General features: G+C 33.8%; 1 protein-coding gene and 1 long non-coding RNA gene across 3 annotated transcripts in view; one reads left to right on the top strand and one right to left on the bottom strand.

Moving 5' to 3' along the window:
• Window positions 1-16,743, bottom strand: part of LOC128236038 (uncharacterized) — a 65,544-nt gene extending 48,801 nt beyond the window's left edge. Inside the window, exons 1-4 of the mRNA XM_052950858.1 lie at window positions 16,606-16,743; window positions 9,768-9,828; window positions 2,021-2,344; window positions 880-999 (exon numbers count right to left, since the gene is read on the bottom strand). Coding sequence (XP_052806818.1) covers window positions 880-999; window positions 2,021-2,344; window positions 9,768-9,825 — 502 coding nt within the window. The 5' untranslated portion in view covers window positions 9,826-9,828; window positions 16,606-16,743. The remainder of the gene's footprint in view (window positions 1-879; window positions 1,000-2,020; window positions 2,345-9,767; window positions 9,829-16,605) is intronic.
• A 5,236-nt stretch (window positions 16,744-21,979) lies between these two features.
• LOC128236063 (uncharacterized) lies at window positions 21,980-24,132 on the top strand. Of its 2 annotated transcripts, XR_008261243.1 has the most exons (4): window positions 21,980-22,074; window positions 22,921-22,980; window positions 23,331-23,404; window positions 23,778-24,132. It is a non-coding gene; the product is annotated as an uncharacterized LOC128236063 (long non-coding RNA). The 2 variants fall into 2 exon arrangements; XR_008261242.1 differs by lacking the exon at window positions 21,980-22,074 and having other exon boundaries at window positions 22,668-22,980.
• Window positions 24,133-25,663: the final 1,531 nt, after the last annotated feature.

The raw sequence follows: 25,663 nt of genomic DNA, 5'->3' as shown, positions 1-25,663 counted from the left end.
TTGCACACATCTGAGGTAAAAGTTTGTGGCAGTCTTCTGAGCTTCTTTTAAGGTGTTGTCAGTATGAAATTCTGGAGCAGAGTGCTGCTTAAGGGGGGGGGGGGGGAGCTTATTTACCTTCGCCGTCGGGCTATACCTATTCGGCGAGCACGCTACGTTTTACAATAATTCTACAGTTTTTAAAACATTTTTTCTGCTTCATTGATCATAGCGTGGGTGCTATGGACTATATACATATGTTAATTCTACACAATAAGTAAAAATATATGGTTAGAAGTTAAAATCAAACACTTCAAATACATAAATATAAGTTCTACTAGAAAGAATTATACTCTATGCATATATTAATTTACAAACATTTTAGGCTCAGCCTACATTTATCTAAAGAAAAGGTCTAAATAATAAAAGAATCTATGAGAAAAAATGTTTCATATATATTTTTAGATAGAACGTATCCTTGGCATTGTGTTAACTAGCTGGTTTTAAATTTTTAAAGTGACAATTTTTTTACCAGCTAGTTTCCTAAACTCAATTTGATATTTTCACTGTTGTTATTTCACTGATAAAACTCCATATTTCATCGAAAAGCATGAAAGAAAACAATTTATATTTTGTCGTTATGAAATGATCCGAGGATATATTTAGAAAAATTAATTCAGCTGCGAAATAACACTAATGGAGGTCAAGAGATCAGGTAAATGTTGTTACGTAAAACCCTTTAAGCTTCAACATCCATAAATCTTCTTAAGAGCACAGTTACTATTTGTCCCAGAAAAGTAAAAACTATATATCAGTTTCTTTGAACGTTCAAACATATATTTAGACATTTAAAATATGCATCTAAAAGACAGACACACATACTTATTTCACAATACTTACTACAAACATTGTCTTTATATGTGTAACCTTTGTTGCAATTGCAGGTTGAACGGCCGTAGCAGCTCATACTGGTAGAGGGAGAACATTGTCCACATGTTCCACAACTATCTCCATAGGACACTGAAATAATGAAGGACATCAGATACTATCTATATAAATTGGCCTATTTTTCAATGTTCATTTTCAAGCAATTAATTTCATATACTCAGTTAAAGGACCTCTTTGTCGCCCGTATCCATTATTGGCCAACACTGTAAATCCCTTGATAAGCAATTCCGTTATGATCATGATATGATATGATGTGCCATACCGTATTGCTGCAAGTGGAGGATTACTGATTTCACCACAACATTTGTTTAAAAAAAGCATCACGAATGTTTTATTTTTCGAAAACAGAATGATAAATAGAAGTTTTTGTTGTCAATCAAGAACATGTTTTTGAGTTTTATTTAAATAATCCAACTGCCTTAGAAAAATATAATCAGATTATATTTTTCTAAGGTAGTTGGACTATTGATACAGTACTTTGACTATCATTACAGTATGTTTGGCATGTGAGTTCGTTCTTAAAATAAACATACATTATAAAACTTATCTTACTTGTTTTTAAGTCAGATTCATATATCATTTAAATGTTTTGGATTGAAAAAAGCTCAATATGCTTTTCAATTATCATTAATATTCTTATTTTTATCAAATAAAACACAAATCTACAAATATTGAACCATTTAGACGCCTAAAGAATAAAAAATTTATCACAACATGACTATCAATTTTACATGTATCTAACATGTACTTCATTAGTCCACTAATGTTATTCTACAATCAACTGTGTTGAAATTATGTATTACATTTGTTATTGAATTCCTATATAATGTTTATAGGGTTACATTTTTATGCAGAAATAAGCACATATACTCATACTTATGTTTTCCCAGCAACTTACCTGTGGAGACAACTGACAATACAGGATTATTGAAGAGATTTTTTTTCATTCTAACATGCTATTTTATTGGAATAAGAGTCGTCTCCCCTGTCTCATGCATATTAACAAGATTTTGTCAGTCAATTTTCTGAAACCTTTATCTGCACAGGGGGGTGTGCCTTAAATAGACCGTTTTTAACTGAATAAAACACGTACATTTATGCTCCACTGTTGTTGTATCCTTAACACGGGGGTCTGATTTTTTGAAGCAAGTGTATTCTCCACAATTGCTAACAGCAAAACTTTTAATGGTAAACGTTATAAGGTTATATCCTGCTGGAGATTCATCAATCGACACTGAATATAGTGTTTGTTCAAAAACAGAACAAATAGTCCCTCCAAACAGATTGCAGTTTCCAATAGGCTGTTTAGCAAAGTATATTTCAATAGCCACTTCCTCTGTGTCCATGCAGGTCATTGCTACCTCATCGCCAATTTTCACCAAAGAATTATCAGTTGTTAATGTGATGGTTCCAGCTACTGAAATAGATAAACATTCTCTCTTTTTTTGTTTCTTAGAAAGACGTACAAGTAGCAATATGTTTCACCTAGTGAGGACAAAAAGTTATATTTCACATCAGTGGCTTTGAAATATTATTAACCTTTGTATTTCATTAACTAGATTTCTGCAAATTGTGTTGCCTGTTGGGTCTTTGATCATTTTTGTTCTATTAAAAGTCACAATAACCTTGATCATGAGATATTGACCCCAAAATCAATAGAGTATTGACTGTCAGACCATGACAAATGTGCATACCAAATCTGAAGACCCCTTAAAGTCGTTCAAAGAAAAATGATCAAAAATTACATGTTAAAGGTTATATCTTCACCATGACAAATGTTCATAAATGCCGTACATATTCAGCCAACTAATAAAGAATTTTAAAGTTCTAATAAAAACACAATTTAAAATATTCTATGAGACTTTAAACAAATATACAGTACATCTGCAATTTAAAGCAAGCAGTTTCTAGAGAACTGCAGATTGGTTATGGACAGGCTAAGCCCCTACATTTATTGAACTTTTAATTTTTATTTTATAAACTTACAATAAATCGAAACTTAAATATGTCAATGCTGGTCCCAAATACACAAACTTTAATAATGAACATGAGGTCATAAGTTCACACCTTTTCGCATAAGCGTGTTCCAAATTAAACGAGCAATTGACAAATTTTTTGTAAAAATTGCAATGACAGATGAAAGGAAAATTAATAATGTTTGAAAACCGATAATTAACGTTTACGTATGACCTCAACTGAGCAAAGACTATGTTTTGCATTTTCCCTCTCTTACAAAATGATCAACATTTAACACCACGACTTCCAAATGTTGCTCGGGTATAATGATTCGTTTCAATTTCAGATACAATTGCATTTTAATTTTGATCAATCTTAACAGTTACGGACATATATAATTTCAGATCTATGTCATGTCAGTTTATATTATTAAATACATTCTGGTCAGTTTTATCATTGCAACATTGTCGATAGCCATTTTGCAGTGCATCAGTTAAATACCTATAACATTTACAAGACAAAAAAAAACAATGTAAAAATCTTATTTTACTGATTATCATTTTTTAAATGTCCTTTCCTTTGCTATGATAATGCATTGTTGTTAGAGCCATGTTATTGTTGAAGGGATTTGATTATCTTGTATTTAGTTGAAATTTCACTCATTTAAATTTGCAGAATGGAGTGTGCTACTCTAAGGACAATATTGGAGAAATAGATGGAGGAGTCAAGAACAAATAGCGATGGGATTGGTTTGTAAATGACTTGATGCAGCAGTGCCGGGAAGACGAAATCTCAAGCCTAGTGTACACTGTTCAACAAAACCCTGTTGTATTGATCGTCAGGGAAGAAAGACCTTAAGGCACACATGATGTCCCCTAAACTTACAGAGTTGTTTTTGTTAAATACATTTTGTTCATATGAGAGATATTTCATAACATGACCACATTGTACCAGTTGATACAATAAAGTTGTCAAGTAATGTGTGTTTAATGTTCGAATTTAAAATTCTGCAATTTGAAAGTATTAACATGGTAGTGTTTTTATAATGTTTCATTTAAAAAAAAAATGTTTACTGATTCTTATAAAAATGTAAGTCAAGTTTAATAAGTTGCCGTTGTCCTATATTTTATTATGTAAAGTGATCATTTATAATTTGCTGTTCTATACAACGATCATTTTAAACTAAAATCAAAATGTATCATTGAAGAATGTACAATCATCAAAATATACCCTGGCTGGCAACAGTACTAATGAAGAGATTTTATTTTGCAAATATCTTTCTTAAGACCAGATGAATGCAACCAGCTAGCTAGCTTTGTCCTGTGTAAAAGGCACATCTTTCAATATATATATTGCAAACAAGCGGGCCCTGAAGGCCCTGTATCGCTCACCTGATCCAATTCAAGTGTGAAATGTTTACAGGGCGAGGGAAATTGTGACAGGGGGAGGGAAATTTTCAGGGCGATGGAAAGTGCAACGAGAGTACCTTAAGATTATCAAGAATAACATTCTGATCAAATTCCATGAACATTAATGTGGCCTCTAGAGTGTTAACATGCTTTTCCTATTATTTGACCTAGTGACCTAGTTTTAGACCGCACATGACCCAGAATCGAACTTGGCCTAGAGCTAATCAATATAAACATTCTGACTAAGTTTAATGAACATACAGTGATAAATGTGACCCCTACAGTGCTAACAAGCTTTTCCTATGATTTGACATAATGACCTAGTTTTTTAACATACATGACTCGGATTCGAACTGGACTTAGAGATTTTTAATATAAACATTCTGACCAAGTTTCCTGAAGATACAGTCATAAATGTGATCTCTAGAGTGTCAACAAGCTTTTCCTTTAATTTGACCTTGTGACCTAGATTTTAACCCCAGATGTCCCAATATCGAACTCGTCCAATATTTTATATAGGGTAACATGCTGACCAAATTTAATTAAGATTGTGCCCAAATTGTGACCTCTAGAGTGTTAACAGTCAAATTGTTGACGACAGACGACGACGGACACAGGGCGATCACAATAGCTCACCTTGAGCACTTCGTAATCAGGGGGGCTAAAATGAACCAATAAGGTTCTATAGCTGAGGAAACTTGCCAAAAGTGTATGCTTTTCAAGATTATATGGGCCGCGTCGTGCGATTTTGGGCCTTCGGACAATTTTCTGACACCGTCAGAAAGCACGGGAAAGTACTCGCACCTGTTTTGACTTTCTGTAGACCAGTATGTGAATTGTTTTGTTGTTAAATGAAAGAGCACTGTACATTGAGCAAAAGAAATGGACCCATTCGATGTAAGTAATATCTTTGAATTTATTTTGCAATTATTTTGAAATCTTAGTGGAAGAAAATTAATAAAAACATGATAAAAACTATCTCAGTGAAAAATCCGCTTAAGGCGTCTGCATCAGTGCGTCCAATTTCCTTATTTTACGCTGAGGAAAATCAAAGTAATGATAAAGTTTACGCAAATCATGAAAGTGCTTAAATGTACAATTTATGCAGAAAAACAATATCAGCTTTCGTCACCTAAGTTAAGTATTAGTTCCATAAGTATTCAGCGAATAATTAAGTAATAAAGTTTTGTTTACGCTCAGTTGCTATAAGCGACGCTGAAAATCTATATTTAGAAGTATTATTTAATTTCTGTATTAAAACACTATTTAAGAGTGACGGGGAATTAGCTCAGTAAGGAGCGCGTCGGATTGGCAATTGAAAGGTCTGCGGATCGATTCCGCATTGCGACACTTCGATTTTATTTTTTTTGCATTTTTTTTCTTAAAGAAGCTAACACCTATATTTAAACTTATTTTTAGGACTGGATTATTTTATAAACTAATTTTTCATCATTTTTCATTAATATGTCTTTTTCATAAAGTATGTTTTCAATTTGTGAACTGCATGAATAATTTAGGTGTTCTGTTATTAAACTTTGTTCTTATATTTTACATATTTTATTTCAAAACTAGGAATTGGACTCTGACTCCTGGGAACCTATAGTATTGAAACTGTTTCAATACGTGAGTCCACATCTGCACCCGAGCACAACGACAGGGATGACACACACAGAGAAGACACTGGTTGGGATGTTGTAGAGGGCACGGATGAGGATGGTGAGCTATCTCGTCTGGATACCAGGATAGAAGATTTTCTGTCGGGTTCCATGTGTGACGACAATGATGAAAGCCTGCAAGCACCGGATGAATATATGAGTACCGACGACTGCAGGTGTAAAACAACCTGCATGAGTCTGTTTGATTCAGACAGAATTCATGAGCATATCCTTTCAGTGCGAGAAGTGGAAAAATCTGAAAAGGATTTATACGTTATGGGGTCTTTGCAAAAATTTGCTCATGAAAAAACTAAGGGTGGAAAAAGAAAGAGAATAAGGTACAGATAAGTTTACGATGGGCGAAACGTGTGCAAGTCGGCTTTTGCCGAGATATTCGATCTCAAGCTAAAAACATTAAGAAATATTCAGGAGCATCTGAACGAAAATGGGCCCGTTCCAAGAGTGCATGGAAACACCGGGAGAAAGCCCCACAATGCAATTAAATATGACGATGTTAAGTTTGTGGTTAACTTCCTTCGTAAGACTGCAGAAACAGGTGGTCTCCCTCAGCCTGCGGCACCGACGGGCAGCGATGGTGAAGCGCCTATCTATTTACCATCGGACAACACAAAAATTGGCCTTCATAAAACATATCAGGAAGAGGCATGACATGTCGGACATGACAACCTATACTCTATGTCCTTATATGCAGCACTCCATTGTGAATAAACACTATGTGTGACCTTAACCTTTGAGGCAGGGACACGGGACTTGCACGCAACACGTTGTCTTGGTGTGTGGAACACATGTGGCAAGTTATTTTAAATCTGTCCATACAAGGGAAAGTTACAGCCCGGACACGACCACCTATACTCTATGTCCTTATATGCAGCTCTCCATTGTGAATAAACACTAAGTGTGACCTTGACCTTTGAGGTAGGGACAAGGGTCTTGCACGCGACACGTCGCATTGGTATGTGGAACACATGTGGCAAGTTATTTTAAAATCTTTCCATACAAGAGAAAGTTACAGCCCGGACACGACAACCTATACTCTATGTCCTTATATGCAGCACTCCATTGTGAATAAACACTAAGTGTGACCTTGACCTTTGAGGTAGGGACACAGGTTTTGCACGCGACACGTCGTCTTGGTATGTGGAACACATTTGGCAAGTTATTTTAAAATCTGTCCATACAAGGGAAAGTTACAGCCCGGACACGACAACCTATACTCTATATCCTTATATGCAGCACTCCATTGTGAATAAACACTAAGTGTGACCTTGACCTTTGAGGTAGGGACACGGGTCTTGCAGGCGACACGTCGTCTTGGTATGTGGAACACATGTGGCAAGTTATTTTAAAATCTGTCCATACAAGGGAAAGTTACAGCCCGGACACGACAACCTATACTCTTATGTCCTTATATGCAGCACTCCATTGTGAATAAACACTAAATGTGACCTTGACCTTTGAGGTAGGGACACAGGTCTTGCACGCGACACGTCGTCTTGGTATGTGGAACACATGTGGCAAGTTATTTTAAAATCTGTCCATACAAGGGAAAGTTACAGCCCGGACACGACAACCTATACTCTATGTCCTTATATGCAGCACTCCATTGTGAATAAACACTAAGTGTGACCTTGACTTTTGAGGTAGGGACAAGGGTCTTGCACGCCACTCGTCGTCTTGGTATGTGGAACACATGTGGCAAGTTATTTTAAAATCTGTCCATACAAGGGAAAGTTACAGAGCCGGACGGACGGACGGATGGACGATGTGATTTTAATATGACCACCTTCGGGGGCATAAAAACAACAAGAGATGTTTGTCAAACATTATGACGCCCTCCCACCCCCCCCCCCCCGCCGCCCCCTGAGCGCCATGTTGTCAGGATTATTTGAACAATTGAATGAAATATGCAAGGAACAAAATGACAGCTGATTTGTCATTGATATTGGATGCCTTTGAGGCAGTTGTCAGATTATGACCCAGTATGAGGATAGTAGGTTCAGTTTTTAATCATGTTTAGATAATGGCTGATATTTGCAGATAAAAATGTATCCTCTTAGCAGCAGGGTAAAAGTAAATATGAAAAAAAAATAAAAATGATGAATATGAGTTATGACCATAACTCTCGGGGCCCAACACACAATCTTATGAGAGTTCTCTAAAATCTCTTTATATATACCAAGTTTGGTCGCAATATGTTGACCCTTACTTAAGTTATTCAATACCAACCATTTTTCTATTAATAGTAGCTTTGACCTTGATCCTAGGGGCCTCAAAAGGTCTCCATAGACTCTTCATGTATACCTAGTTTGGTCACTATATGTCAAACCTACCTAAAATTATTCGATATGTAAGGTGACTTAGACGCTGCCCTCCCACCAGCCCGCCCGAACAATGACGCAAGTCATTCTAATAACTGTTTTTTTCCTTTCTGAAAACCTGGTTAAGAATATAAAATGTGACTGTCAAAAGAAATTAAAATAAAATTTTAAAATAGTCAATCAAGGGCCATAATTTGTATTTACGGTTAAAATGGACTTATGTAACCTTATTTGAAGATGGTCGTCATTAATTGTGGGAAGTATAAAGTCAATTGAATGACGGGTATAGAATTTTTTTACTAAAATCCCAACTTGTCCTAAAACTTTAACCTGCTCTAAAATTTAAACCTAAGTTCCTAAGTCAATCAGTGACCATAACTTTTATAAAGGATAATATGGAGTTATGTAACCACATTGTGTGATGGTCCTGAACAACTGTGAGAAGTATAAAGTCAATTGAATGAAGGATATAGAAGTTCACAATAAATATCCCAACCTGGGGTGGTATTCTATATTGATCTTAAATGGATCTAAGAACGATGTAGCTAATCCGATTACTAGTTATTTATAACTGACCAATAGAGTGAATGAAGTCAATCATGTATGACCATAAGATTAACTTAAGTTGAATATTGAATACCACCCCAGCCCTAAAAATTTAACCTATTAGTTCCATAGTCATTCAGTTGCCATAATTTGAATAAAGAATAATATGGAGTTATCAAACATCATTATGTGATGGCCCTGAATAAGTGTGTAAAGTATTAAATGACTCCAACTTGCCATAAAACTTGAATCTGCCGTAAAACTGCAACCGAAGTTCCTTAGTTAATCAGGGGCCATAACTTGTATTACGAATAATACAGAGTTATGTAAACTCATTGTGTGATGGGCTTGAACAACTGTGTGAAGTATTAAGTCAATTTAATGAAAGATAAATGTTATTAATAAAAATCTCAACCTGCCCTTAAACTTTAACCTAAGTTCCATAGTCAATCAGGGGCCATAATTTGTATAAAGGATGATATGAAGTTGTCTAACCTCAGTATGTGATGGCCCTGAACAACTGTCTGATGTATTAAGTGAAGGGTATTTGAGTTATAAGTGAAAATCCCAACTTGCCCTAGACTTTTATCCCGACACCTATGCCAGGGCGAGTGGTAAAGCACTCCTTATTCTTCGAATAGTTGAGCTAAAATTGAAAAACAAGAAGGCGTTGCAAGTTCCTTTCTACCCAAGTGACTTAACGTGACAAGTATATGCAATTTCATGCTCGGTGCAGGGTAATAATGCTGCGCCCCTGATTATAAAGTCCTTCCAATTATCTTGATATGAAAGGAAAAGTGGGACGAAGCCTGCAGATCCTGCCAGAAAAAGTAATCGTAATGTGTTTGCAAGGGTGGAACTTAAAATTTGTTTATGCTGTGATATGGTAAACTATATAATAAACAGTTAATCACAGCTCGCCGTATGATACTTACCTTCTTTCAGATGCATTAAGCATAATGGAAGCAAAAGCAATATCATCATCATTGTCATCTTCTGAAATTAGAGATGAAACACAGTGACTAGCTACTACACCCAGAGGCCCTATAATAACAATAACAATAATAATAATAATCATTAATAACCATTAATAATAATAATAATAATAATAATAATAAATAATTAATAATAATTATAATCATAACAATCTAAGACATTTAGTAAATATTAGGTTAAAGCTGCATTATAACAGATTGAACGTTATGACAACTTTTTTTTTGTCTTGGAACGAGCAAATTTTTACGAAAATCCATGGAAACCAGTTATATAAGACTGATGACAAAAAAAAGATCGCAAATTTTTAAATAAAAGTTCAAAATGTGATGTTTTATGCAATTTTCTTAAACCGTTAAAGCCATAAATTATTAATTATCGAACGGAAATATGACAATCTGTGATCTGATTTTTGTCAGCAATCTTATATCATTGGTTTGCAGATATGCACGCAAAAATTTGTAAAACTGGTATATCTGTGAGAGTGCAGCTTTAAATCTTAATGACAATAAAACTAGTAAAATCTAGAGATTGCTTAATATAACTAGAGATTGCTTTTTTTAACCCAAAGCACTGAGAGACTGATTGGTAAAGTAGGTGTTGAGACTGATTTTGCTAGCACAGATAATTGAAGAGTTTATTGCGAGGTGGGATTAAACATCAATTGAAATTAGATCAATACTGAACAGGACTTGGTTAACAATTCAATTGAAATTACTTCAATACTGAACACGACTTATGTGTTAGAACTGTTGATGTTTGTTATGTGCAAGAAGTGCATAACTGCGCGATGATGCTACTTTATCTATTCCCGCATAATTGCGCGATTAACCTTTTAGCACATAGACAAGTGGCCAGATTACACCTCAACCTTCACCTGCACAGCTTCCAACCCAGAAACTGAGATGGCCACTTCCTGTAGACCACTGTAAGTTGAAAAATTCCTGCTGAATTTGATCTGAGTGACACTTTTGACTGATATCCTAATTACATGACATTGAAACTTTGTCATGTCAATGTTTAATAAATGTAAAGTTGGCCATTTCAGTCCTATGAAACTGTCATGGCCCCTTTCAACGTCAATATTTAAACCAGTTTACTGTCACATTATGGGCTATTGTTTACAGGGGTTTTATGGGCAAATAGTGCAGCTCCTGATTAGAAGGATGGCCCTCTGGTATTGATTTACTCTGTTTGCAAATGTATTAAGTGTTCAAGACATCTTGCAGTTCAACATATATTTAACGGATTTTGCTTTTCATTTATGAATTTTGATTTCTATGTATGTTACATGTCTTAGAGACCTGTAAACAATTAAAACCTGAACAACACATCAGATGCATATCCAAAATGCTAAAATCCTTATTTCTCAACCAAACCCAAAATTTTAATATAATTTAAATTTACCCTTCTTCTTTCACAAAATTTCAATATATTTCTTCACAAAACCCTACTGTGTGACCACTTGTTAGAATCGTCTTTTCAATACAATTCTAACGAATGGTCACCGTATAGTGTTGAAAGAAGAAATAAAGATTTAAGCATGCTTTGCTTACACTTAATTTAACTTTTAACAAAATCATCATTAAAGTATCAGCCTGGGGACTTTATAAGTGTCAGTCATAGGACTTCTGTTTTTCCTGCTGTCGTAAGTAATGCGAGTTCATGTTAAAATTGACAATTGAATAGCCGTATGCATGTTGTGTTCAACTCGTTCATTGAACTCGTCCTTATATAGCAGGGGCCTGGCAAATGTTTATTCTTCAAAATCTTAATTTTATTCAAAATTGTATGTTTGCCTCAGAAAAGTTTTCCCCCATTGCCTGTTTAAAGGAACCATTTCCCCCAAAACTAAGAGGCCAGGCCTCTTGCCCAAGTTCTGAAAAAGCCCTGTAACGTTTATTGCATGAACTTTGCTTGAAAGTTCTGGTTTTGTGTTTCTTAACCCTTTCCGCCCACGCTTTTTTAGGCTAACCCACAAGGAAAGAATCTGGTGAAAAATATGAAAATCTAGGCCAAAATAAAATGCCATTTTTAAATAGTGTTGAAATCATTGTTAAGAAATGGAGTATTTGCTCCTTACGAGCAAAGCTCATTTCCTACAATGTGTTCGATATCCGATAGATACAGACGTGCTAAAAGTATCTTCTGTGGAAGAAAGGATTAAAATTTACATTATTGTCAATTATGATGCTAGTTACGCAGTAAAGCAGACGGTCAAAACCAAGTTCTGTAATGATTATATTTTTTTAAATACTTTTTATCTAGCAAATTTCTGTGAATTCTGAACATCTACTGTTAACTTATTAACTTATTACCGGCACTCTTGCATGTTGCAAATATATATAGTCAAGTAATAAGCATTCTATAAAAATATAGCAAATTAACACTATCTGCATAGGCATCCAGTGCCATTATCACACTGTCTCATTGTAATTATAGGTGGATGATTGACCATGGGTCCGGTTCCTTAAGAATTCAAATAACGTTTGGTGTATGAATGAAATAAGACACACGGTATTAAATTCCGATGTACAGAAGAAGTTGGAGCCTCCTGACATACAAATGTGTGGAACAAGGCTCCTATGTAAGTTTTCAGGTATTTTCTTTTTGTATTGTTTCTTACTTTATTTTAATCATGAACTTGTGGGGGCTCAAAGACATGGCTGTTGATTTGAAAAAAAGTTAATGACAGGGATCTTTCTTGAACAAGGGTAAACTATTGATTCTTAAACAAAATACATAATAACATGGGGCTATTCTATTTTAATATATAACCTACAAAGCACATGTATCTATTAAACTTAAGTCACCCTCCTACAGAGTCTAAGCAAATGTACCATCATGGGGTCCATTTATTTTAATAAGCAAAAAAGACACCATCACCATGTAGTAAGAAAAAATATGTTTAACTGGAATTGCCTGTAGTTAAAAACATGCAAAAAGTAAGTTGGAACATTTCTATGTATGCTTTAAAGTTTTCTTGTTTCGTTTCAGACCTTTAAAGAAGAGTTGAGTTGAGTTGGGTTTTACGGCACCGAAAACACTGTATAGGTTATATGGCGCCATTCAGGAAAAAACTTGTTGGATCTACATCTCATTTACATCGAGATTAAAAATGGGGTATGGATCCAACAACTTAATACCTGCTGGAGAATCAGAGATGCAGAAACTCCAGATTAATGTTCAACCCTGTTAGTCGCCTCTTACAATCATGCCAGGATAAGCAGTGGTCCAGATTCTTGAGCCACATTGGCACGCCCCAGGCCCACATGGGGCTCTTTAAAGAAGAGTGACATTCTGAGTTCCAACAAACTGTCTTGATTTGAAGTGATTGTCATCTCACATTATGAGAAGGAAGAAGTGACATTCCGAGTTCCAGAAAAACTTTCTTGTTTTTAAGTGATTGTCATCTCACATTATGAGAAGGAATCTTGAGTGACATTCCAAGTTCCAGAAAACCGTCATCTCACATGATGAGAAATGTTTATCATTTACCTGAATTTCATTTTTTATTGTAATGCAATAATGCTGGCTTTTACTCTTTCCTCTACAGAAGCGCTTTCTAGCGTCTCTTTAACTTATCAATGGGTGTTGAAAACATTGTAGGAAATAAAGCAATTCTACAATAATTCCAACACAATTCTAAAATATAGTTTTGTTTTGCCTAGAAATTGACATTTTTCTACATGTTCTTTCCTTGTGGATAAGTATAAAGATAACCTGTAAAGGAAAGGGTTATAGACATTTGGTCAGTTTCATTTATTAATTTAACCACAGGAGATTCTAAAATTTTTTTTTTTAATTTTCCAAGACACTCCAGACACTTTGATCAATGTTTAGATCATATTTCACTGTACATGCTTCATAGGAATTCATGTAAAAGGGTTTTGGAAAATCCTACAGTAAATTATTTATACAATTGATGGATTAAATTTAATATTTTCATTAATTTTGATTCAACAAAATCAGCTGTCCGGTGTGTTTCGTCCTAGTATCACATGCAATTGATTTAACCAACTTCTGGTTTAGTTACACTTTTTATTGTTAAGCTTTTCCTCCACAAACTATTTAAAGACTAATCCAGAAAGAAATTATATGATGAAAACCAAGGCAAAAGAATAATACCACTTTGAATTGTATTGAAATCATTGTAGGAAATGGAGCATTTACTACAATGTTTTCAGTGGCCATCAGGTCTTTAATAGCCATTAGTAACAGAAGAGCTTCTGTGGAGGAAAGGGTTAACAGTTATCTGTCCTCTCACTAACTGGAGCATTCCATATACATTCAAGTAAATAGGGAATAGTGATTATTACCAGAAGTTAGATAGTTAATTACTGTGAATGTTGCTTGTGACCCATACCGTGTTTCCAGGACTCGTCAGTTGGACAAACACCATAAACTTGAGTCAACAGAACATGAAATGTTAAAAAACAACTAGCAGCTAAAATAATTATAACTGTAGTAAGTAACAAACTTGTAACAAATAACTGTAATGATACACAATTGATCTCTTATAAAGTGTGGAACACAAAATGTCAAGCATAACATCCGTCACTACCTTCAACTTGTCAAATTGTCAAACATAACGTCCACTTATACTTAATAAAATAATTTAAGGCAAGGTAAATTTTATCAGCACACCTATGCACTTGTAAATACACAATAACACATTGGTATATGTGTGGTTCACAATCTCCACTTCCAGCAGAAAAAAACGGATAAAAAATCCAATAACATCCGTCACTTTAAAGCAAGTAAGATTAATGGAAAATAGAAACTAATCTGCTTTACTACACATTTTTTTTGGAAGAAAGAATTTTCTTTTAACTCCCTGATAAATGATTTACATGCACAAAATAAAGATCATAACAAGGTCACTGACTGAAAAATATATTGTCAAAGTAACGTAAGTCACATTTACCTGGTCATAAACTTGTGTCAACAAATTCTAAAAACAGTGTTGAACTATCTTTTTTTTAACATAAATCAATATTTTAAAGATCATTTTACCTAAGCAACATAGTAATATTGCTTAAATGAGAATCTCATAATTTCATAGTGACGGATGTTATTTTTTCCATTTATCTGATATAGAGCCTGATACAAAATTCTTTCATTTATAAAAATGCATGAATAAATCATTGCAAATGTTCTAAAATATGATAGATAAGAAATTGCTGTAAAAGATTATATATATTGAAATCACAAATCTGCAATAAATTTTAAAAATCAATATTCGCCGGGAACTTTTTGGTCACCAAAACGTAAAATATGCCCTATGCATGCACACGTGGTATAATTCCAAGATTGATCATAAGATTAAACGTCTCCGGCAATTTTGAAATACATATACCTGAAATGTTTGTACTAGAACTACCAGAGTGTATTAATGCATAATATTATCCTTTATGTACTTAACAAATTGTTCAAAGAAGTAATTCCTATCTACAAAACTCGCCTATAGTAGTTTTATAAACATTAAAAAGTAGCCAATACCGAAGATGAAAATTACCACAACCTACATATCACAGCATTACATTGCGCTGTTTTGCATGTGCGTTTACCTACTGATGATTGTCTTCAATCAAATTACTACAACACACGTCTACGGTTATTGGTACATTTGTTCAAAATTCATCATATCCATAGTGTATTAATGAGAGTTTTGTATTTTTCCGAAGTCAACCAGAGCGTAGTTATGCCGATATGTCACATTTATTAATAAGTGAATATTTTAATTGCCGTTACATAATAAAACCAACAAAATGCATTTTATTGTATTAATGTGTCTATTAAAGGGTTTAAGTAAAAGGAAAAATGAACATTTTCACTAGAACATTACCTAATTAGGGATAATGTATATGTCACTAAGTCGTGAAATACAAACATGATTTATAAGGGTGTTGTGTTATATAATTTTATGTACTATATAATGTTTGTAATTTATTTCTTTAATTGTATTATAAATTTGTACTGTTTCGAAATTGATGAACATTTTACCTAATTGCTAACGCATTTTAATCGGGAGATTTTAAAAGTCTCTGCTTTTAGCAAAACATGTACAAGATTATAAAAATAAGCGGTATTCCCATGCTGTACGATAGCGGTAATCAGAAGCCGAAAATTTGATTACGGTTTACACTGCTGTGGTCGTTCGCCGGTGAATGATAGAGGTAATGGGGACACCCGAATTTAGGGTCTGCATTAGGCGGCTATGGTAGCGGAAAGGATATGGAGTTATCTAACCTCATTATGTGATGGCTCTGAACAACTGTATGAAGTATTAAGTCAATTGAATGAATGGTATTGGAGTTATAAGTGAAAATCTCAACTTGCCCTAAAACTTTAACCTGCCCTAAAACTTTAACCGAAGTCAATCAGGGGCCATAACTTGTATTAAAAATAATACGGAGTTATGTAACCTTATTGTGTGATGGTCCTGAACAACTGTGTGAAGTATTAAGTCAATTGAACAAAGGGTATAGAAGTTATTGATAAAACCTAACCTGCCCTTAAGCTTTAACCTAAGTTCCATAGTCAATCAGGGGCCATAATCTGTGTAAAGAATAATATGGAGTTATCTAACCTCATCATGTGATGGCCCTGAACAACTGTGTGAAGTATTAAGTCAATTGAATGAAGGGTATTGGACTTGTAAGTGAAAATCCCAACTTGCCCAAAAACTTTAACTGGACGCCGACGCCGTCGGGGCGAGTAGTATAGCCCACCTATTCTTCGAATAGTCGAGCTAAAAATAAATAAATAATAACAAACCTGGAACGATAATTAGTCCATATTTATCGCTGTTATTATACTTCGTTATAACCCGGAAGTCAACCTGCCACAAATTATCAATCGGAACTCCTCGGCTAGTATCAAAAGGGAGCAGGACTTTTCAACCCCAAGATTTTTCAACCCCTTCTCAAAACGAAGACTTTTCAACCCTTAGACTTTTCAACCCCTATATCAAAGACTTTTCAACCCCTATTATTTTGTCAGCCAGGTGTTGCAACAAACCTAAGCAATTTTTATTGAAATACAATTAAAGATTTGTTTGGCTTATTTGTTACACTTTTCTCCAGTATTGGATGAAATTTACAAAGGCTTTGCTTTGCCTTGATTTACTAAGCACTTGATGGTTAGTGTTTTTCAAAATAATATTCCGAAAATTAACAATGGTACGGTAAAGTAAGATTTTGATGCTTGGTTGTATCATTCTGAAGGATATTACATATTTCAGCGAATACACATATATTATGTACAAAGTTATTACAATAATTTTGTTCTTTAAATAACGAATTTGAATAATTGCAAAAGAAAATGAATGCAAAGAAGAATTTACGGAACTTTCTCCTTTTTGTGCCTGTAGAATGCCAATAAAAACCTGAACTTGAACATTTATAAAACTTTCATTGCTTTTATAAAAGGTCAACAGTGGAAACTTTTTTTGTAGTACCATATTGCTATTTCAGTACAGTTTGATTATAGTTCTTGACAATGTATTAGCTAAAAATTTAGAGTTTGTGGGTATAATTAAATAAAATATATTTTTTGTTTGGTTTTAAATCCTGAAAATCATACACAAACTGTCTCAAGCTGCCCATTGTTCGGAATGATGGCCATGATATTAGAACCTTAATTAACTGTCACTTTTAAGTTACTATAACCTCAATTAAAAGTGATATGAAGCCCCTTAATCCCTTAGGAATTTATGACCATGTCACACATGTTGCCCATTAATGAATGTGCGACCTTCATTCCATTCTTTAATTGCATATATGAAAAGACAATACAATGTTTATAGCATTTTTTTTTACATATATACCACTTTTTAATAGAATGTCCTTACTTTTTTTAAACTGAGAAATAAAAAACGTTAATAAAATCTTATGTTACACTTATGTAATTTGAAAGCATTTGGAACTCAATCTATAATACATTTTTAACATCTTTGAACTCAATGTATACTTTTGTATTTCTTAAACATTGTCTGCTAAATCTAGATATTTTGAAATATTATGAAGATTTTTATTTAAAGTTCAACTCATTTTATTGATGACAAAATGTTTTAAAAAAAAGTGTTAAAAAAAACTAAAAGAAAAACAAACGCTGTTTCAATAAATTTATGGAGCAGTACCATGCACATAATATATTGTGTGAGGATTTCCTCAGGGAGATAGGGAAGATTTATGGCTAAGTGACTTAATAGCTAAATGGACAGTCAAGCATTTTTTTTTATTTATTTCAATGTAAATATTTAATGAATTATAGTATTATTATGTGTTTCAAGTATGTCTATTTTGTATGTATTACATTTTTTTTTGTCTGTTATATTTTTAGTCATAATATATTCTTGATTTTTAAAAGAAATTTCAAAATAAATTGTTTACTGTTGTAATTATTTTTTTAAAATGGTCTTAAATTAAGGGGTGGAAAAGTCTCCGTTTATTAGGGGTTGAAACTAGCAACAATCAGTGATTTTTAAAAAAAATCAAATCCAGCTTAAACCTTACTGTTTCAGATAGATATAACCATACTTATAACAAAAATGTATACTTTTATTATGTTATGTCAAAGCACATAGAATTTAACAACTCCAGATTATGCAAAAAATCAACATTCGGAAAGTCACTTTTTTCACTTTTCACAAAAAGCTGACCCAAGTTTTTTATTCCACTCTAGAATGTTTTTCCAGTGCACAATTCACTCCTGACTGCTTCTATAACCATCACTGACCTATCCTGTATCTTGTATTGGACCAAGCAACTTCTTAGTATGCTGCTAAGATGAATCGAAGTGCGCCGCGCCAAGACAGAAATACCTGAAAATAGGCAAAACATTCATATAAGACATTTATATGGGAAAAAATGTTCATCACATTATATTTTACATTAGTTTTATAAAAATACATATTAAACAGGTTAGTTTCTCAATTATGAAATGATAATGCACTGCAAGAATGATATAATGTCAGGTTAGAAGCTATGAAGTTACCCCATAAACCAACTGTTAATATAATTCTGAACATAAACTGAAGAGTTGTTAGCATGTGTTATTATTTTACATTATTATCTACAGAAAATAAACCGAAATAGCAAGCATTATTAGCTTTAGAACCAAAGAATGGAATGTGATATTTGTCATTTAGTATGTAAAAAACTGCCTTATGTTTTATTCAAAAATAATTAACTTTTCTTAACTAAAACTCGGAAACTAATCTACTGTTCTAGGCAAGCAACATTTGTTAAAGCATAAAGCATCTAAACTTAACAACATGCTACATGCTTTTAGTATTAACTTAACAATGAAACATGATTGATGAGGGATGAGATGAGAGTGTTAAACTGGCACCTGAAAATAATAAATGTTAATGGAAAGTTAACACTCTCCCTCAGACACAGAAGATTTCAACTGGAACATGTGCACTGTTAAATGTGTCTTACATGTAAATAATGTGGATTATGCCAACACCAGTTTCTATGTCAATATCTGAAAAGCTCAAATAATCTTCATTGAACTTTAAATACTGCTTAAGCTGATCTTTTATAAATAGCACAACTATTCTACCACAAGCTGCAAATCACCTTGTTTGTAATCCTGACATAAGTTATATGCATAAATAGCATCATCATTGTCATATTTAACATTATACCATTCTCTTTATATTCTTTGCCATCAAAGTTGAACCAGCCCGAGGCGGACACACTCTGTCACGGACTCAGTGAGTTTCTTCTGAAAATTAATTGAATACAAATGCACTTATTTTTATAAACAAAACCATTTGTTAACTCAGTTACACACATTACTTTCAGGTTTGACACTGGAACCAATATTTGTGCATGATAAATGAGAAGAAAGCCTTGCCTTAAATTAGTTTTGCTTTTTTTAGATTATATATTTAACATCGATTGCAAAAAAAATGTATGAAAAGTACAACGATTTTGAGTACGAAAAGGATATCACAAAAATGCATCAATTTATCAGACAAACAAATAAGATTCAATATATGCATACATGCAATAACTCAATATAACCAACCTGCACCAAACGGCAATATTGTCATCTACCAGATACAAATCGCTGTTGCAATTACGAAGTAATACGCATTAATTTTTGTTTGCAATCGTTCCGGAAACGTCCACATTAGCAAGTGCTCGATTGGCAGGGGAGGTAATTTTATCCATTCTTAACTCCCCTCGCGGTCGCGCACCAATATTGAAAATAACCTAAATTCACATATATTACGGTTAAATACGGTGTAAATGTTACCCATTTTATTTAGAATGATGATCAAACTTCATTAAAACAACAGAAAGATCCGCGTATATGGCCGTTTTCAACAAAATCGCGATTTGTTTAGTTTTCAAACCTTATTCTCCCTACTAAAAATCAGCATTTATATAATATGTAGGTCATATACGCCATATTTGGACTTAATCCCACCCATTTATGCTAATATTTCATTTGGTTAACCTTTCTTTTCTTCGCATTGACGCGTATAAAATATGCTAAATTTCCGGGTCAGGTTTTAGCGAAAACACCGATTGCGCAATAATTGGCTTTGCACATGCGCGGTTGACGCTATTAATGAAAGGTCTTTGTTTAAGGTGGGGTTGAAAAATCTTAGCACTTTTAGGGGTTGAAAAGTCTTTGATTTCACAAATGACAAAGGGGTTGAAAAATCTTGGGGTTGAAAAGTCTGACAGCCGTATCAAAATATGGCCTCGGATATAATACGGGTCGTAAGAAACTGGTCCATCATGGCCGCAATAATGCGCGTTTAGGGAACGTTTTTTAACATTTGGATATTTATTGTGTTCCCTATAATGCCACAAGTCGATTTATTTATACCAGTGTAAACTAAAATATTAGACTATTACATTACAACAACACTGAATTGTTAAAAGAAAACATAAATGGGACACATAAATGATACTGGTTAATATAAACTTGTTGTTTTCCTAGCCAAGATCCCAGCGCTAAGTATATATATTTAGCGCAAAGATAACGCGTAGTCCACCTAAATGGCCGTCAACCAGTCTTTTGACAATTTTTAGACTATGGCAGACTGGTGATACACATGAAATGTCAAAATAATAAAAAAGTATCCCTGATCGCTCATTATTGTAGTAGTCCACCTAAATGGCCGTCAACCAGTCTTTTGACAATTTTTAGACTATGGCAGAGTTACAGGGATACACATGAAATGTCAAAATAATAAAAAAAGTATCCCTGATCGCTCATTATTGTAGTAGTCCACCTTAGTCCACCTAAATGGCCGTCAACCAGTCTTTTGACAATTTTTAGACTATGGCAGACTGGTGACCTAAATGGCCGTCAACCAGTCTTTTGACAATTTTTAGACTATGGCAGACTGGTGACCTAAATGGCCGTCAACCAGTCTTTTGACAATTTTTAGACTATGGCAGACTGGTGACGTCCACCATCCCAGCAAAAAGTAGCAAACGGGCCTTGCGCAGAGGATCCTCGCGGCCACAATTTTTAAATTATCTTTGTTATAAATTCAATTTTTCTACGAAAATATCATTGCCTACTATCAAACACACATTTACTTATGTCATTATGCCAAAAAACATGTTCAGATACCATAATGAACTTACATGCATCGATTGTATCCATTAATCTGTAAATCTAGGACAAATCTGACAGGTTGTGTACATGTATGAAACGGGGTAGAGGATTTCGAATATTTTGGTCGTTAATAGGCTCGGTTAAATAACACTATTAAAATGCAACCATTTCAATGCGCTGAACGCTAACGTGTTTGATGGGTCAAGTTGGGAGAAGTTGATGATGATTATGTTCGTGATGATGATGATGATGATGATGATGATGATGATGATTAGGTATCACCATTTTTGAACACTGTTGCGTTGCTCTGCACAATACATAGAAAAGGGAGGATAACTGTGACTGCGCACAGGGTTAACCATCATTGACGGATGGGTACAAATTTATTCGATAAAAATCAACATGTATACAAAATGGTGGACTGCTGGTCGACGTTATATTCTATACACGCTCACAGTCTGACCATTGGAATCTATACACCCTTAAATTTTTCCATAAAGTAAACCATGAAACTGTTGACTGCGACCATTTCAACTAGTTTTATTTCCGGATAGCCCTTTAAGCTCCCGTTTTAGTATAATACACTCTTTTAAGGATTATAACTTGGACTTCCAATATGTCGACATGGATAAACAGCCTCAAGTCAACTTTGTAAGTGCTCCGTCACCATGACGTGTCGCTGTGGTACCGTCTCCGTGGCCTAGTGGATAAGCGTCCGCCTACGGAGCGGGAGGTCGTGGGTTCGATCCCTGGCCGCGTCATACCAAAAGACGTTAAAAGTTGGTACAAGTAGCTCCCTTGCCTGGCGCTTGGCATTTAAAGGGTAGTGCTTGGAAAAGTGGTGTACTCAGTACTGGTTTAACCCAGGAAAGTTGTACCCCGTGTATCGGTGCTTTACACCGAGCACGTAAAAGAACCAAGGGGTCTCTTCGAAAAAGAGCTAGGGTCTCGCACCCGGACTTCCTTGTATCCCACCACTGTCTCTTCAGCGTGCTGTCCCTTCAGCAAAAACAAAGGACCCCGTTGGAAATAAGTGCTTGCACTTTCACGGGTTATCCTTGATCGCAAGGTCTAAAGAAATACACATACACAAAGGATTGGGATCAAGTATGCCAACAGTAATATATATATATGATTTTACTTTGACGTTTGAAATATCAAAGACGAATATTTGAATGTTATTTTATGTATGTTTGGTTCATAATGGTACTTTGTCAAGTGTTTGTGGTTATAAATGACTGATGTATAACATTTTTAATGAAATGTCAGATTCTAATTGAGAGAATTGCTCCCATTTGTCCAAATTTTATTTTCATCAATTGTGGCAATCAATGAAAGCAGATCAGATATCACAGTAAAGATTTTCGTTTTCTTTTTGTAATATATCTTCAAGAATATCAAAGACACTGGGAACTGAAAGGTTTTATACCAAGACTTACAGTCATAGTTGATAATGACAAAGTTATCAAGTATTGCATTATTCAAATATAATTTCAGGTTATGCAGATTGTTGAGAGCAATATGATGAGGGAAGGCAGGTAAGAGTCTTATTGTCTGGTAATGTTAACAAGAAATGTTTAAAACACCTTCTTTTTTAATCATGATTTCCAATATGATATCATGTGTATTGTGATCCTAGAATTGGACTTTTTTCTTTATTGGATTTTAGGAATATTTAACTGCTTCAGACTTTGAAATAATATCATGACAGTAAAGCAAACCACAAAGTATGTTTTAATATATTTTGCCTAATACTATCGTACAGGCCATCCATATAGCATACTCTTGTTGTAAAAAAAACTTCTTAATATTTGCACAATAGGTTTTAAGACTTTGATTTTTTGAAGGTGATCAACAAAAGAAAGATTTTTCATAGAACTTTCTTTTATATTATGATTTAATTGCAGTATGTACTCATGGCAAAATGGTGTTCGAGAGGTGGCGAATAAGGATTTGCTTGCAGCATTGAAGAACGATATATGTATGTTGTATTTGATTTCTTCTAAATATGTGAATACTGTGTTAAACTTTAAATCTTGCCATGAAATAAGTATCATGTATTCCAATTTCAATTTGTTTAAATCTTGCCATGAAATAAGTATCATGTATTCCAATTTCAATTTGCCAGTAAATGAGTATTACTATATCATAATCCTAAAAGATCCTCTACAACTAAACTTTATGCAAAAATGTTGTTTATACATTTGAAATTCTTGTAATTTCCTGCCAACAGCATTTATTTCTGTATTGCATATAATCTGATAAATGCCCAAGATTGCCAAAAAAATTGCTAACTGCTGATCTTTGATAAATGGAGATGCTTTTAATCTATATCTTTATTATTTATTTTTCAGACAAAGAACAGAAAGAAAGGTTCTCTTAACATAGAAAGTAAAGAAATAATGAAGTTCACACTACAGTTGACAATCTGGATGGGTTTCCTTTGTTATTTGAACATGATTTATTTTAACTTACATAACAAGTATGCACTACAATAATGAATATCTATATTAATAGTAATGATATTCCATTAAACATGGATATGGAAAAAAATATTCTTTGACAATGCAAGATAAGATAAATCCAGACATAGTCAGAGTCTTCAGTTAACTTGGATGTGTTCCATTTGTTTCATCCACAAACTTGAATTTTGTCTTGTAACTATGTGTATTTTATGAGGTTAACTTGAGTAATAAACCTTTATCATAACATTTTCTTATTTGGGGATAGTATGTATTTATGTTGACACTATGTGTACCTTCATTCTCTTCATTTTTCTGTACAAAACAAGACCAAATGTGTCATTTTAGTTTGACCATTTTAAACTGTATTTATTCTACTCTTCATTGAATACCCATTCATATATTATCAAACATTTTAACAAATTTAAATGTGTTGTTATTTTGATTATATTGTATTGGTGTCATAGGGTACATGTACATGTCCATTCATAGCCTTCAAGAAAAAAAACAGATATATTATTTGTTGTAAAATGTGTTCTTTATGCATATACATATAGAGTGGCTACAGAGAACTCAACATTTTTCTTACAAAATATCTAAGGGTTTCCCTGCATGTGATTGCTACATTCAGTGTACCTCATGTTATATAATACATTGTATATGATCAATAAAACAGATTAAAAACCAAAGCTGTTGCTAAATAGTTTTTAAAAGCTGTATATGTACAAGACAATACTGAGACTGTATAGACACCAATGTTTGTCCTAACTTGAAGATGTATAGATTCCAATGGTTGCCTTGAGTTTAGGCTGTATAGATTTCAATGTTTGTCTTAAGCTGAGGCTGTATATATTCTAATGTTTGTCTTCAGTTGAGGCTGTATAGATTCCAATGTATGTCTTCAGTTGAGGCTGTATAGGTTCCAATGTTTGTCTTAAGTTGAGGCTGTATATATTCTAATGTTTGCTTTCAGTTAAGGCTGTATAGATTCCAATGTTCATCTTAAGTTGAGGCTGTATAGATTCTAATGTTTGCTTTCAGTTAAGGCTGTATAGAATCTAATGTTCATCTTAAGTTGAGGCTGTATAGATTCCAATGTTTGTGTTAAGCTGAGGCTGTATAGATTCTAATGTTTGCCTTCAGTTGAGGCTGTTCAGTTGAGGCTGTATATATTCTAATGTTTGTCTTCAGTTGAGGCTGTATAGATTCTAATGTTTGCTTTCAGTTAAGGCTGTATATATTCCAATGTTTATCTTTAGTTGAGGCTGTATAGATTTTAATGTTTGCTTTCAGTTAAGGCTGTATAGATTCCAATGTTTGTCTTAAGTTGAGGCTGTATAGATTCTAATGTTTGCTTTCAGTTAAGGCTGTATAGATTCTAATATTTATCTTTAGTTGAGGCTGTATAGATTCTAATGTTTGCTTTCAGTTAAGGCTGTATAGATTCTAATGTTTATCTTTAGTTGAGGCTGTATAGATTTTAATGTTTGCTTTCAGTTAAGGCTGTATAGATTCCAATGTTTGTCTTAAGTTGAGGCTGTATAGATTCTAATGTTTGCTTTCAGTTGAGGCTGTATAGATTCTAATGTTTATCTTAAGTTGAGGCTGTATAGATTCCAATGTTTGTGTTAAGCTGAGACTGTATAGATTCTAATGTTTGCCTTCAGTTGAGGCTGTTCAGTTGAGGCTGTATATATTCTAATGTTTGTCTTCAGTTGAGGCTGTATAGATTCTAATGTTTGCTTTCAGTTAAGGCTGTATAGATTCTAATGTTTATC

The sequence above is a fragment of the Mya arenaria genome, chromosome 5 (genome assembly GCF_026914265.1).
Source record: "Mya arenaria isolate MELC-2E11 chromosome 5, ASM2691426v1".
NCBI lineage: Eukaryota > Metazoa > Mollusca > Bivalvia > Myida > Myidae > Mya > Mya arenaria.
The sequence above is the reverse complement of the archived record's forward strand: the minus strand, read 5'-3'. Positions and strand labels throughout refer to the sequence as shown.